This window comes from Pseudopipra pipra, chromosome 8 (assembly GCF_036250125.1).
Source record: "Pseudopipra pipra isolate bDixPip1 chromosome 8, bDixPip1.hap1, whole genome shotgun sequence".
NCBI classification, from domain to species: Eukaryota; Metazoa; Chordata; class Aves; order Passeriformes; family Pipridae; genus Pseudopipra; species Pseudopipra pipra.
In genome coordinates, this window is record NC_087556.1 from 20,354,855 (window position 1) to 20,370,483 (window position 15,629).

At 34.9% G+C, this 15,629-nt stretch overlaps 1 protein-coding gene across 1 annotated transcript in view; it reads left to right on the forward strand.

The window, feature by feature from the left end:
- Positions 1 to 15,629, forward strand: part of HECTD2 (HECT domain E3 ubiquitin protein ligase 2) — a 36,342-nt gene that overhangs the window by 17,748 nt on the left and 2,965 nt on the right. The window contains exons 10-20 of the mRNA XM_064662882.1: positions 687 to 810; positions 2,976 to 3,072; positions 3,959 to 4,066; positions 5,861 to 5,993; positions 8,889 to 8,977; positions 9,786 to 9,944; positions 10,375 to 10,449; positions 11,345 to 11,432; positions 11,681 to 11,787; positions 12,959 to 13,074; positions 13,716 to 13,859. Coding sequence (XP_064518952.1) covers positions 687 to 810; positions 2,976 to 3,072; positions 3,959 to 4,066; positions 5,861 to 5,993; positions 8,889 to 8,977; positions 9,786 to 9,944; positions 10,375 to 10,449; positions 11,345 to 11,432; positions 11,681 to 11,787; positions 12,959 to 13,074; positions 13,716 to 13,859 — 1,240 coding nt within the window. The remainder of the gene's footprint in view (positions 1 to 686; positions 811 to 2,975; positions 3,073 to 3,958; positions 4,067 to 5,860; positions 5,994 to 8,888; positions 8,978 to 9,785; positions 9,945 to 10,374; positions 10,450 to 11,344; positions 11,433 to 11,680; positions 11,788 to 12,958; positions 13,075 to 13,715; positions 13,860 to 15,629) is intronic.

A 15,629-nucleotide genomic window follows, 5' to 3' on the forward strand; every position in this document is an offset into this window, starting at 1 on the left:
AACTATGTTGAAGTGCAAATAGAGAAAACTTACTAGCTGTTTGACATTATATGAATGTTACACAGTGAGATAGCTTAAATGTGAATTAGTTCTCTTCATTTAGTCAAGTACTTAATTTATGTACAGGTGAATCCAGATGGTATAGTAGTTCCCTGAGGAAATATGTATATCTCTGCATACTATGTTTTATGCCCCTCCCTTTCCATGCCTTTTGCAAAAGGCATCGAGCACAAACAGGTAATTTTTAACTGGAAAGCATGTAGATGTTCTAGCCATAGCTGCATTTGAAATTAGGTGGATTTCTTAAACATTTTCATTTAACAAACTGCATTTTCATCCATTTCAGCAGAACATAATGTCCTTTATCTGTGAAACCTCAGTTTAGTGTATGTTGGTAAGGGAGCTTGAGTCAAACTGAGGTTCCCTTGTCATAAGTGGGCTGACCTAAGGATTTACTATTTTCTACAGCAATTAATATGCTGTCATAACGTGTTATGTTGTAGTGTAATTCTCTAGCTAAGACTGAGCTAAGTTCTGTTGCTAAATTATTGTTTGTTAGTATTAGTTTATTACTATTATTTTAGACTTAGCCTAAAGTTTCTGACTTCACTGGTGCCCATGATGCCGAGAGATGAGTGTGCTGAATCCAGGCACTGTTTTAAAAGACTATTATGTTTTCTTTGTAGATGCTGCAAATAGTCTGATCAGTCCTCCTATTATTTCATATACGGATTTCTATAATTCTACACTTGATCATATTGATCTTATGGAAGAATATCATAACTGGCAATGCTATGGGAATTCTCACAGGTAAGAGGAATAGCTGGTTGTTTCTTTTTAAGTAGTATTTCAAAGCACTGTATCTATGCTATGTGTATCTATATTAAATATAGGGGATATATATATATAGTGTGTGTGTATATGGTATACATACCATTTATGTGTATATATATCCACATTAAATACTGTATTTTATTGGACAAACATAACATAGCTACTACTTGTTATACTTCCTACTGCATGGATGTTAGATTGACTGGAATAAATCTCATTCTGCCTTTGCAAACTGGAGAAAAGATCTAAAATATAGATGATAATAAAATAACTTTATTAATTATAGGCATAGACTTCTAATTGTGTCTTACTACAAACGTATTTTAGCCTCCAATACATTCATAGACAGTGATAATGTGTGCATACTTACCACTTAATGATGAAAATGTATGTAATTATATGTATATATGTGGCTCCAATCATGTTTGTTCCAGTGAAATGAATTGTACTATTTTTGTTGCCTGAAAATAAACACACAAGTTAAATCTTTGGACTCAAAGCTTGCCCCTCGTGAGGCAGCCCAGAAGTATGATTTAGAATCATCCAGAGAAATAGACATTTCATCTTTTTGCTGAAGTTCAAAATCTTATTAACGTTTTAACAAAAATGGTTTTTTGCCTAGCTGTATTTTTCAACATATCACTGTGTATCACTCAGTCTTTACAGCTTGAATCACAAGATCAATTAAAATTTCCCCATATCTTGAGACTTTTCAGTAAGCTAATTTAAGACATCAGCCCTCTAAATGTAGCTTTTTGTTTATTGTGTGTGCACTTTTCCTTTCCTTTAGCAGCAGTTGGGGAAAACTTGGAGACCATAATTTGTTCCACTAAAGCAGCTATTTCAGGTTAGGCTTCTGTCTGATACCTGATACTCTGCTTGGGAAGATAAAAAATCAAACAAATGAAACGAACCACACAAAACCCAAATAAATAAATGAAACAATTGCTCCAAATCCCATGATACATGATAGCAAAACGTGCAGTATGCTTTGCATAGTCTCAGTCAAAGCATTGGTATATGAATACTGCTGAGCTTCAAATGATTTTTTGATATATTTTTTTTTCCATTGGAACCATCTGGCTGTTTTGGCACCCACAACCAATCTTATAAAAGGGCTGTGAGATTTCCACCTGCTCCAGTTCTTTTCAGTTAGCTGGGTCACTGGGAATTATGTCAAAACAAAGTTTGCTTGACACATAATTGTTGGAGTAGCTGAAGTGAAGACTAGCTGCATTATTCTTAAAGTATAAATAATTCTGTTAATTTGTTACAAGGACTTTTTTTTTCAATTTTACATCTTTTGACTCCTTGTTGTTCCACTTAAAACCAAACGGAAAAGAAACCCAACCTGACAACAGAGGCCCAGTAGGAGCAAGTCCTCATCTACCTTCCATGTGGAATATTTTGAAATACATACTTTTTTTAACTGAGTCAACACACTTTGGTAAAATATTTTGGATTAAGATTTACAAGAGACCAGGTGGGCTCTGGTTATTTCGATGTGAACTTCTGCTAGGCGATGTATGAGCTAAATAAACAAAAAGACTTACCAAAATAACCAGTAATTAAAAAATCTTTTACATGATGAATTCAGAAGTTTTTCAAAATCATTTTTATTATCTGATTGCAGTGGAATGTGGCTGTGATCTGGTATTTCAGAAGTCCCAAACACATGTAACCCCAGGATAAATCTGAAGGGCCTGTGGAAAACCAGTTCCTTTGAAAATGAGTTCTGTACCTGAGAATGCTGCACTGAGATAGATGTTTTTCTTTTATTTAATACGAAGATATTGTTGTTTGCTTTAATTCAATGTAGTAATTAAAATTTTGGTATTTAAAGCAGATGATGACTGTTTTTAGTAGGTCTGTTGATGTTAATAATAAACAATTAAAAATGATCTTTATTTAGGATAAGCATTATTGCAGTTTCTAGCAGTAAATGCAAGTTACAGTTTGTTCTGCTGAATTGAGTATCTATATACACAACACAAAAACCCCCAGCAGCTATTTGCAAATTACTGTCAGTGGAGGGAAGGTAATTACTGAATGGTAATGTAATAATTCACTCCTGTATTCTTAAAAACAATATGCTATATGCTAAAAAGGAAATATTTTATATTCTTTTCTCTTGTTGTTAGGTTTTCTTTCTGTCAATACCCATTTATTATTTCTATAGCAGCAAAAAAAGTTATTATTCAAAGGGACTCTGAACAACAGATGATAAGTATTGCACGGGTAAGTCAGAGATAAATGTTTGTGTCTTGTGCCTTGGTATTTTAGTAAGTTTTTTAGATTGGTATTACACACAACCTGTCATTACAACTTCTAGTATTTCAGACTACCCCAAAAAAGAACTTAAGCTATTTTACTATGACTAGTATACAGATGTCCACACTGGATTTTTTAGTTATTTAATTTTTTTATTTTTATGTGCTTAGTTTCAGGATGCTTATATATACTAGTATTGTGGAGAAAGCTATAGTAATTTACTTATTCTTTTCCTCTTTTGAGAAACCAGCATGTACTAGCATGCTAGATTAACAAGATAAGTAAGGAAGATTAATTCTATGAGAATTTTAGACTGTTTCCAGTTTTATCCTGTGAAGATATGTTGTCATGGAAGACCAAGATTCAGCTGTATACTTTCAAGTCATGGAAGAGGTACTGCTTCTGGGCAGCCTCCTCTGTTTTGAAAGAGGCATTGTCTGCCTCCTTCAGTGTTAATTTTCTACAGGTGCTAGGTGAGACTCTTTTCCTCAGTGCTCTATGTAGCAGAACTATCCATTCTTGTCTTGCTGGATACACTTTGTGAATAGCTGATTAAAGCACAAACCATTTCCAGAATCTATATTTTCAACAGTTTGGAAGGTTGAAAAAGTTGCTGCACAATTGCCACTTTCTTGTTAAACCTCCTGATAAGTTAGTTCACATATAGGGAAAATGCTATCTGCAGTAGGAAAGAAATTGCTCTTCATCTCTTAGACGATACTGAAGCAGATATGATGTTAGGGAAATGTCTTTAATGCAAGATACTGAGAACTTCTTACATTTAATAAGTGTGGCACTTGGGTTTTTTAAATGAAGATACTGCATGTATGATGTTTCTTTTTCATTCAAATAGCAAAGCCTTGTGGATAAAGTCTCTCGCCGACAGAAACCTGACATGAATATGTTATTCCTAAATGTGAAAGTGAGGAGGACACACCTTGTTAGTGATTCACTTGATGAGGTAACAAAAAAATGTAAATGATGTGTTGCTGCAGAATAGCTGTTGAACTTAAATTTCAGTTTGATAATTCATATTTAAATCTTTCTGCACTAAGAGATTGGGACTATAACTGCATAATACTAAATAAAAAGAACTTAATTACTGTCACAATTGCAGTGCTGCAGAATAGATTGTGTTAGACATTCTGAAATTAATTTTCTGTGCTCATGCTGCTCCGTGGATAAGCCCATAATGAATATACATGCTTACATGTGGTATTTTTTTGTGTTTGTAATTTTTGTTTTAAAAATACAGTGCATAATTAGCAGGCTATGTAGGACTTGAGTCCATGATAGGAGCATGAATAGTAAGTGACTAATCCCTAATGAGTTTGTTCTGTTCTAATTCTCAGAATATTTTTGTTCTTTTCCTTTGCTAACTTCTCCATCCTATAAGAATTATTTTGGGCTTTTTTTTCTTAAACTCTTTTAACAAATTCTTCACATTCTTGAATGTATTTTTTCCTTTTTTAGAAATGAAACAGATGTGTCCATTAAAGTAGGCAATTCTTCAGTATCCTCTGAACCTTGATAATTAACATTATTTAATGAAATCTAGTTCCCTACTTGGCATTGAGAATGGCCTGATCATATTGAAAAATAAGTCCAAGTAGTGAAAACAAGATCAAAGAAATTCTGATTACTCATGTCAGAAAATGTCTATTTTGGCCTTGTCTCATAAGACATAAGAAATACGAGTGGTAATACTGCTTTCTCTCAGGCATCACAGATTTTTTTTTACCACCCTAATATAACCAAGAGCAACTTCAAAAGTTCTGACAGTCAAAATATTCTCCTATTTATTTTTATTGTTTTCTTCTGCCCATTTCAGAGATGAATAAGAATGTATTATATTATTCATATTCTGAAAAGCATGGGGAGTGGCAGGTGGAGGGGGAAGATGTCTTATTTGTATTTCAGAATTTTAAAAATAATTTGGAAAGGAAGATCACTTCTAATAAATAACTTGTTTCAAATAACATACCTGTAGTTGTAAAATGTCTGCAACAGAAATTTACTTGAGCAGCTAATAACATGGAAATTATTTTGGTACATGCATCTTCCTGACTGATTTAAAAACTTTCTCTGGAGCTGGCCAGTAGTTAATGATTTAAAGAAAAATTGTATAGGGACTTGATCTGAAAGATCACTGTTAATTATGAAAGGCCGTAATCTAATTCTTTGCAGGTTTTTTGCACCCCTGGATGAAATGCTGTCTCCTAGGACAAAGCAATGAAAAGAGCTTTTCCATTGTCTAAAAAAGAGTTGTAAAAAGCAGCTGATACTTGCTTGCAGTTATCTTATGCTAAACTGAATGGTGTTCAAATATTGGAAGTTTTAGCTTACCTCCTTATTTCTAAATATTTCCAAATTATGTGTAATTATTTTCTTAATTTCCCATTTCTTCCTGGTAGAATGTCTTCTGTAAAAGGTAAAAAATTTTATAGGTCTAAAATATTCCAGACAGACTCAATTCATTGTATGTAGTATCTCATTAAGTCTGTTTGTACACCACCCAACTTCTTTTCAAGCCTGGAGAGTGCCACTATGTGCAAAGTAGTTGATGATGTCAAGTAGTCGTAATTGTCCTGCTTCTGTAATTCAATCATTGTTTTAATATAGTTTTGACCTATTAGTAGAACATTCTGCAAATTAATAGCTAGAGCAATAGAGACAGAGATGTGTTCTCTCTGGTTAGAGGTAGTGATAATATGTTAAATCTCAATTTTCTTCTTCCCTACCTGTTTTGTAATAGCTAGCAAGGAAGAGGGCAGATCTGAAAAAGAAGTTAAAAGTCACATTTGTAGGAGAAGCTGGTCTTGATATGGGTGGCCTGACAAAAGAATGGTTTCTTCTGCTGATTCGCCAGATTTTTCACCCAGATTATGGTGAGTCGTAGTAAATGTTCTTAAGTACAGCATGAAAGTTGTTTGGACTCTATGTAAACACTGCTCCAGCCATAATGAAAAAGTTTTTTTATTATAAACACTGGTTTCAGCACCAATCCAAAATATAGCCTTGTACTAGCTGCTGTGAAGGAAATTATCTCAGCCTAAGACAGTGCAATGCTGTAGCGAATATTCAAGTGGAGATAAGGCCAAATGTATTAGTTTATCATCTGCCATCCCCGACTCTTTCCTCTCATGCTGCATTTTCTCTTTTTACACTGCCCTCAGTTTTTTTCATATTGCTGGTTTGGGGAGTTTTCCTGGGTTTTGTAAGTAGCTACATTGGATGCTGTTACTGTGCTCAGTTCTAGCAAACTGCTGACCTCAATCTCCCATGTATCAATGGTTTCTGTTGGTGCTGATGGTAGCACTGAGAATATCTGCATGTTCTAGCACTATTTCTGTGACTAGGATGGGCAGAGGTTATGTCTTACTTGAATTTTTGCCATCATATATTCTGTTTGTGGTATTTGTGTGGCCAGTATTCTTTTGTGGTCTGGGATAATCTCAGGAAAGAAAGGTCCAGTCAGTGCAGAGACAGTGTAGGCAGGTGTGAACCTGAATGAAATAGCCTGCCTCTGCTGCTACCAGGACCTGTGAGCCCATAATGAAATTTGCATGCCCAAAAGAAAACAAAAAGAAGATTTTTTTGAGCAAATAGGAGATTGTAAGGCACGAATGAGCAGTCATAAACAGGCAGTCCAATCTACTTGGTTTTTATTGTCTACAGAGAGGGATCTGGGTGGGTTTTATTCCCCACTCTAATATTTGTTAAACCAATCCACTTTCCTAAGCTGGGCATGGATACATTACTGCTGATTTAATGGGTTAAATTGTTTCCAGGCTGGCTTTTAAATTAGAAATATTGATTTCCAGGGACCTGAGTCTAACACCTGATAGTCATTGGTAGAATGTGAGAGCTTGTCTGCCTTTGCCTGGGAGTGTTCATATCCCTTAAATCCATGGTCTTTTGTTATTTATAGAACTCCTTCTAAAGGTACAGAATTTTAAGTCATAAATATGTCCTCAAATCTGCTGAGATCATTATTTGCCTGTAGCCCTTTTTGTGGTAAAAAGGAGTCTGTGTGGAGACATTACATTCATGATAACAGCCTTAATAGGAAACAATTTATCCTGGAGAAAGTGTTCTGTAACTTTGACAGTTCTGTTAGTAAAAATGTTGTCAGCAGAGCTTGGTAACTGATGCGTTTGGAAACATTCAGAGTAGTTTATTTTTTCACCATCTCTGGCAGGCTTCGTTGCTTTAAAGTGTAAATTCTTTCATTGTTATGACTGTCAGCCAAATCTGGGAGGAGTTCAGAAATATTAATGTCCCTTCGAAAGGGATGGTATCCTCTGCTGTCTTTAATGTTTAAGTTGCAATTAATGTATGTCAGAAGCTTAGAAGGGAAAACATCACTGTTCTTACCCTTTGCAGGTTAACTAATCCTGCAGATTTAACTCGTGGAATTTAGAAACTCATAATTAACTCAGCTGTCTGCCCTCCTATGCATTTTGCAATGCTTTTTCATCTTGCTGTGGACGATTAATAAGTGGGGTTTGAAACCTATTTTGTTCCTGCATCCCTGCTGTCTTTTAGTATGTGAACCTTACTCTGCCTTACATGCAACTGTTCTGTTGCTTCTGGTGAAAGAACTGTCTGAACCTTTTGTGATGAGCACCTTTTTGAGCTAAAATTCAAAAGATAAATTGTTCAGAAGAGTAGGGAGGAAAAACATGAATGCAGATTTTGCCTATAATTTATCATAAGAACTAGATGTCCCTGAAACAAGTTGGATTTTCGTTCTTTTTTTTTTAATCAAAATTACTTTGATTGTTTTTTATTTAAATATTACTTTTCACCAACTATATCTTCAAACACAGATTACAGTGAGCTGTTGCATGCAAGATGTCCTTAGAACTACTCAGTGCTTTGGTTTGTACAGGCTGTGGAAACAATCATGAACTGTTGGCCCATTTAATCCCAACAAATTAAAACCAGTCATCATGTTTCATCCAGTTTAATTCAGCATTGCTGAAGTTAATTTCACTGTTAGTGCACACTTATCTAGAGTATGTCTTGCTTCTCTGAGCAATACTTCCTAGGCATCTTGAAGCTGTTATCTGCTTTCATTATGTAGGTTTTTATGTTCTGTCACTCTTTAAAACAGAATGTTCCATATCTGATGCAAATAGCAGTCAAACTTGTCTATACTCATGATTTCAGTAGGATCTAGCTTGTCATTTAGACCCATGAGTAACTTTTTCAACTTCTCTGATAAAATTTTTTGGCAGCAAATGTGAAACTAACCCCTTTGCTGCTAATGTGTGTGTATAACATAAACGTTTTATGGATTTCTATTCTAAGAAGGTAAAGCTTATGATATTTGTATTATGGGATTCATGCCAGCATTTCTAAAGACTGTATCTGTTATTGACCTAGGAAGAAAGAAAGAAAGAAATGATTTTACATTGCAGTAAGAAAATTTTTGGTTAGACTGTTTAATGTTTCTGGCTGTACAGATGCTGAAGTACAGTGAAGAAACAGATTGTACAGAGACAGTGCAGAATATCTACAACTAGAGGCCCTGAGGAACATGTTGCCCTGGCACCCAACAGGGCTGGTGGGCTTGAGCCTGCTTCAGGCTTGGCAGTGCCCTTGGTGGTCCTTCCCAAGCACCTGCCTGCAGGCTCCTGCCACAGGTGGGATGAGGGGGCTGAGAACAAGCATGGAGATGTGGGCACACCAAGGAGCACTTCTAAGGGTGCGTGTGTGACAAAGATGAGGCTTTGTTGAAGTTCAGGCTTTGTAATGGTCGTGTTGCTGTTCTGCAGGCATGTTCACCTACCACAAGGACTCACACTGCCATTGGTTCAGCAGCTTTAAATGCGATAACTACTCTGAATTCCGACTGGTGGGAGCTGTATCCTTTCATGTCTGCTACAGGCGCCGAACCACGAGCCATCCCATGAGCTGGCACGGGGGCGAAATAAGGCACTGGCTAAAGCTCCTTCAGAGGTTGTATATGCAACTGTGCTCCGTTTTTAATGAATTTTTTTGAATGTCATTCTAGCAAGTGAACTAAAAATAGGAAGAAAATGATGGTGTGTGGGTACATCATACATTTTACAGTTAGAAAATACTAGAATCAAGATTAAACATGCAACCTTTCTTGTATATAAGTTGTAATTTTTAATATACTTAAACCTCTGAGTTTCATTCAGTAAACACCAATGCACCTGTATGTATTAACGCTTCACTGAGTATCAGTTGCTCCCTGTTGATCAGTATGTGGCTTTTTGCACTTTGCCAGTGGAGGTTTGGTTTAATATATATATATTATATAATATATATATATTTTTTATATATATATATATAATATATAAAAATATATATATTTGATACATATTTATATATATATTTGATTTATTTAAAAGAAACGTTGATGTATTGAGCTCTCAGTAGAACTTATTGTGGATTGAAAATATATATGTGTACAGTTCTCTTTTTTTTTAATAGCAATACTTTGGAACAATTTATTGTAGAAATACTTGTATAGGATATTATGAAGAAGATTGTCAAGTGTTCTGTCAATGTGCATCATATGACCATTTTAACCGCTACTTAATTGTAATGCAAAACTGCATTTTTAAAATATTTCTTCTAAGTTACTAAAATACTAACTATAATAAGGCTATGTTAATTTTGCCCTTAACATTTGACATATATAGCTTATGGGACTTGCTGTATATAATAGCATAGCCTTGGATATTCGTTTCCCACCTTGCTGTTACAAGAAATTATTGAGTCCTCCCATTGTTCCCTGTGATCATAACACGCTTGTAGGCATCTGTGATGTCACATTAGATGACCTGTTTCAGATTATGCCTGTAAGTATTATGGATTTTTAAGAAGCTAAATTACTGATTTAAAACCTAATTTGTTTATATTTAATGCTTGAGTTATAAACTGTTTGAGAACAGCTTCTTTTTTCAGTACAAGCTGACAAAGTCTCCTTTTCTTCTGCTGAAAACAGAAAATCTCCATGTTTTTTAGCATAGCAGTATTTTTCTATTACTTGAAGTTCTGATATGATTTTTCTGATACATATTTTCCATAGTAAAAATAAAATTGTGACAGTTTATACTGAAATAAAAATACAGATATTAATTAAGCAGTGAGTTTTTCTCTGTGCATGCATTTTAAATATACAGCTTTTTCCAACCTACTTTCTGTGTAAAGTAATGCTTCTGGCACGTCCTTGCAGAGTACATCACTCAGTTTTGTAGATTCACTAAAGAGTTCTTACTCATATTGTAGGAATTGGCCCACGGACTAAATGAACTTCTATCCTATGAAGGCAATGTCGAAGAGGATTTTTACTCAACCTTTCAGGTCGTTAAATACACAACTGTAAATGATTCTCAGACTTGTTCAGTAATTTTTACCGATGTTAAAATGGCAATGGAGTGACCTTCTATGGTGTAATTGCTGATTGTTTGTAATATAACTGCACAGGTTTCAAGACCAGTACTGTTCTGGGGCCTCTGGGCATACAGAGGCTGACTCTGTGATGGGGCTTGAAGCTGTTGTTCCCTGACAGTGTAGGTGCCTCCAAGTGCTGACTGCCAGGGTCACATAGCCAGCTGCTGGGGCATTTCCAGCTCTTTCTCTGACACCATCACCTTGCAATCAGTGCCCTGGCTTGCAGAATTCATCTGGCTGCAAGGCAATCCCTTTTCTGTCTAACCCAGAAGCTAGTCAGAGCTTCCTTGCTTCCTTAAGACACTCTGTCCAGGAAATCTCACTTCAGCAATAGCTTGTTCAACTTGTGAGAGTTTTGCCTGACCTTTGTGTCTTAACTGCTACTTCACTCAACGAAGTCTTTTTCATTTATTCATTGCTTTAGAACACATACCAGTTAATAAAATTTCAAGTTGGTACTTTTTAGTTCCTAGGTAAGCTACAGCAGAACAAATACCTTCTTAATTGTATTTGCTATTCCTAGATTGTTCTTTTGTATGAAAAGCTCTGTGCCTCCAGAGCCTCCAGAGCAGGTCAGTTTGACATGTGTAAGAGGCTCATTTTTTTTACTTCAAATACTGATTTCTTGAGCAATTTGTTGAAAATTGTAATTTTTAACTTCTAAAAACCCAGTAACCCTCAGAATTACAGCATACGGTAAAGAGAGAGAGAGGGGAAATACATGGCATAATAAATATCAGATCTATAATTTATGAGAATATGAATGTATTTTCCAGTACTGACCTTGACTCCTTTTTTTCTCTAGGTTTTTCAGGAAGAATTTGGTGTTATAAAATCTTACAACTTAAAGCCAAATGGAGATAAAATTCCAGTCACAAATCAGAATAGGAAAGGTACCTCAATATATATTAATTACACATATTTGGCAGATTAAAGTTTTTTCATTCCTATAAGCCTAGGTTTTCATTAACAGTGTGAAAATGAAATTACTGTAGTCCTTTCTAGTATGCCTACCAATTTAATGGTATCTAAAATGAAATGTATTCATTTTTCATAATTCACTACAGTTCAGGAGAGCAGAACAAATAATTGATTAAAATTATTATAATGTAACAAAATAAAATGTTTTTTTCTTTTTTAGAATATGTGCAGCTCTATGTTGATTTTCTTCTCAACAAATCGATCTACAAACAATTTGCAGCTTTTTATTATGGATTTCATAGTGTCTGTGCTTCATATGCATTACTGGTAAGAATAAAGTGAAACATAACTCTTCACTTCTGTTTTAAGTATTTGACAATGACTTATCTAAATTAAACAAATTGTGCTGGTTGATTTTAAGATTTGTAAAGAACACTGATTAATCCATAGGCTTGATTAAGCCAACATAAGTAGAAAAAATTAAGCAGGTAATCAACTGTTCTCTGTAGTGTTCCATTGCAAACAGATAAAGCTAACCTGAAGAGCTTTATTTATCAGTATGCATTCACAGATGCTTCACGGGCTCTCTTGTGAATGTTTATGAGGTTTCTCTGTATTCCCTACAGTTATGAACTGCAGAGCAACTATGTCTGTGTGCTCCTGAGTGACTCCTCTGAAAACATCTATTACTTTTTCCAGGAAGAACACTCAGTGAGGTTGAGATTAAACATTCTCTCTTCAGTCCTGTTTGGCTGTTGGAATGACTTTGTCATTTACATCATCCCTTCTGCACTGAGAAAGAAGAGGCAGTTGCAATTTGCATGAGATTTTTTCAGTGCCTGTGAAATTAGTGAACTATGACACACTTGCAGCAAGGCAAGATGCGACTGACTGCAGGGAAGGTTCTGGAAGGAGAATGAGAATCCCCTGAAATGCCATGACATACTGCCATGCAATATTGCAGTGTTGTAGTAAATGAATAAGTAGATTCTGCAGGTGCAAGTTTAGTGGTTTATTGTCATAAGCACTTGCTTTGCACAGCAGTGGGTACAATTAAGTGCCAAATTCTGTCAGCTACCTACACTGGGATTGGTCAGTGTAAATTAAATTGAAATTGTAACCAAAATTGACATCAAGACCCTTCCTCAGAATTTCATCCATACAAACTTAATTTTCTTCCTGACCCATTTGTAATCTAATCAGATGGCAGGCAAGTCAATGTAATAAATGTAAGAATGAAAAAGAGATGAGGTACAAAAGAAATATGCTAGAATATTGTCTTATCCAGTAATTTGCTTTTTACTACCTACAATAGTAAGAGATTGTTTAAAGTGCTGAGGGATTGATTTTTCTATAATCAGTATATATCCAAGGTAGAGACTTATACTGAATGATATTCTGTTAATTTTTCTAGAATGACAAAATAAAAATTTAATCTTAATATAGTAGCATAATTTCTCATCTAAAAAAAATATATTTTATCTTTGATTTCTGGCAGCTGCTTCGTCCAGAAGAGGTTGAAATTCTTGTTTGTGGCAGCCCTGAACTGGACATGTCTGCTTTACAGCGAAGTACCCAATACGAGGGCTACCAAAAAACTGATCTTACTATACGGTAGGCTCGTGTTTTTTATTCTAAATACTGAGTTTGAAAACATCATAAAATTTTAACCTTTCACCAATATTTCACCAAAATCTCTTCAAGGATAATCTGAGAATGATTGAATAAAAACCTATTTCCAGATAAGACAAAGATGCTTATTAAATTGTTCTAGGTAGGAAGAGTTGTGTCCTTAATGGTGTGTGTTGCTGAATATCCTTATAAGGTTCTGACTAGATGGAAGTGGAGATAGTTTAAAAAGAATAGCTTCAAATCCTCCATAAGAAATCTGAGTCTTTATTTTTATTATCCTGTCTTCTAAAAAGTCTTTTTTTTCCCAATTCTCTTTGTTACTAAGGACATTTATATTAGTGAGTAGAAAGCATTTATCTTTGGAAGGTGGGTTGGGTGTCATTTGACAAGATATAATTCCAAAATTAATAAAACATTGTATTTATCAATTCCCTAGGAATTTAACCTTGTATACTGGGATACTACTGTATCCAGATACTACTGTATACTATATATTACATTAATTAAATTTTCAGTAAGTGACATTCATCATGTAGTACTTGTGGTTGTATTATTATCTTCATACTGTTTTGTCGTGATATTTCATCTTGCAACATTTTCTTCTCTCTCTGCCCTGAGCATAGATACTTCTGGGATGTAGTACTTGGATTTTCTCTTGACCTTCAAAAGAAGCTGCTACATTTTGCTACAGGAAGTGATAGAGTACCTGTGGGAGGAATGGCCGATTTGAATTTCAAGATTTCAAAGAGTGAAACATCCACAAATTGGTAAGTACTGTTTTTGGATTTTTAAATTTTTTTCATTACAGTGTTTCCCAAGAGACCTTATTGCTCTTGAATGTCTTTTTAAAGAAGAGCAAACAAATATACGAGAAGAAACTTCATGGAATCCTTTAGTTTGTCTTCAAAATACCTATTTATTGATTGCATAAATTTTGCAGGTGACTATCTAGCATAAAATTGTTTCTCAGTCGATGTTTATATTTGAGACCAGTAATTCTTTATTTATAGAGATCCCATTCATGTTTTCAATTCAAATAAATTATTCATTTAATCATTCTTATATGACAGCTAAACTAATGAAAATATACTTGGATCACTATGATTTTTACTGAATTCTTTGAATTTTATGGCATTATTTATAGCAGCCCCTGCACCTGCAGAAAATACTTGCATTTTCTCTTGACGGTCTAAATAAGAATTTTAACATGTACGGCTGCAAAGATGTAGTATTCCTTTAGGGCCTCTGGGGTATGGCTGATACAGAAATTGCTCAGAAGATATCAGAACAAAGCAGTCTTGCAATTTCATTGTGAGGATTAAATTGTTCATGCCAAGTTCTTATGTTTCTGGTAGTGTTTTATTTTGTATTGAATTGACTTGAGACATTCCACACACTTTCTAGCTAGTGTTTTCCTTCTCAAGACTGGAAAAGTCAGTTTAAGTAATTTGGAAAGCTGTATAGAAAAACTTGCTGCTCTGAAAGTCACTGATAAGCAGTAATTACTGACTTTATCTAGATTTCTCAGACATTTAGGGTAATCAAAATACTTAAATAGAATTATAGTTTCAATGTAAAATTTTTTGGGGGTTTTCCATGGAGAGCTGAACTAAATGCATAAACAAAATGAACTTTGGTTTTATTTTTAAATTCAATTTATCTTGTTACCGAGATATTTCTAATGCTGGTTCCAATGATGTTAAAGGAGCATGAGCATCTGAGGAAAAATGAAAAAAAATCAGTCAACATTGAATCTCTGTTTATGTTCCTTCTGTAAATTGTTCTTTTTCTTAGAAATGAGAAAATGGATTTTGAAATAATGTGCATTTTAAACTGATGTAGGTCTGTTTTGCAAGAGAATTGTCGCTGTCAGACTGCCTGCACAGGGATGAATGGAGATATGTTGCTCACACAATAGGATCAAAGAATGTAATAGCAATAAGAATTGGCAAATTAGTGAAAGTTTCTCAACTTTCCAAATTCTGAAGCATGTAACTCCAGTCTGATTGACAGATATTTGCTAATCTTTTAAAGGGCAGGGAGGGGAAAGTAGCTTGAGTTTCCACATCTAGGGGGTTCAGCCCCCTTTCCAGGAGGTTTACCAGTGATCATATGCCCTTCAAAACACTGAGGGATTAAATGAAAAAAGAACTAGAGAGCTTTTGAGCCACATAATAAAACTTAAATTGTAAGTGTCCAAGTTTTAGAAATTTTTCAGTGTGTTTTCCAAGTATCAGGTGGAGCTTCAGCTCATTGTCTTTCTCCTCTCTCCCCTCAAGTAATCAGTTGTAGGACCAGGCCATACCCTCAGTACTGTCCTGCTTGTCACTTGAAAATTTAAAGAGCAAGAAGATCCCTGGCTTCTTTTTAGCTGTGGCTCATCAAACTAATCTGTTCTAGTGAGAAGCAGAGTTTCCAGATTTTCAGTCAGGCATTCCTTAATATCTGCAATACATGTATTCAAACTCTCTGCTCAGAAGAAACTTGCAGCTGAAAGTGTCCAGCATTTCAGTTGGCTGAGGGATGTCTGTAAGGAT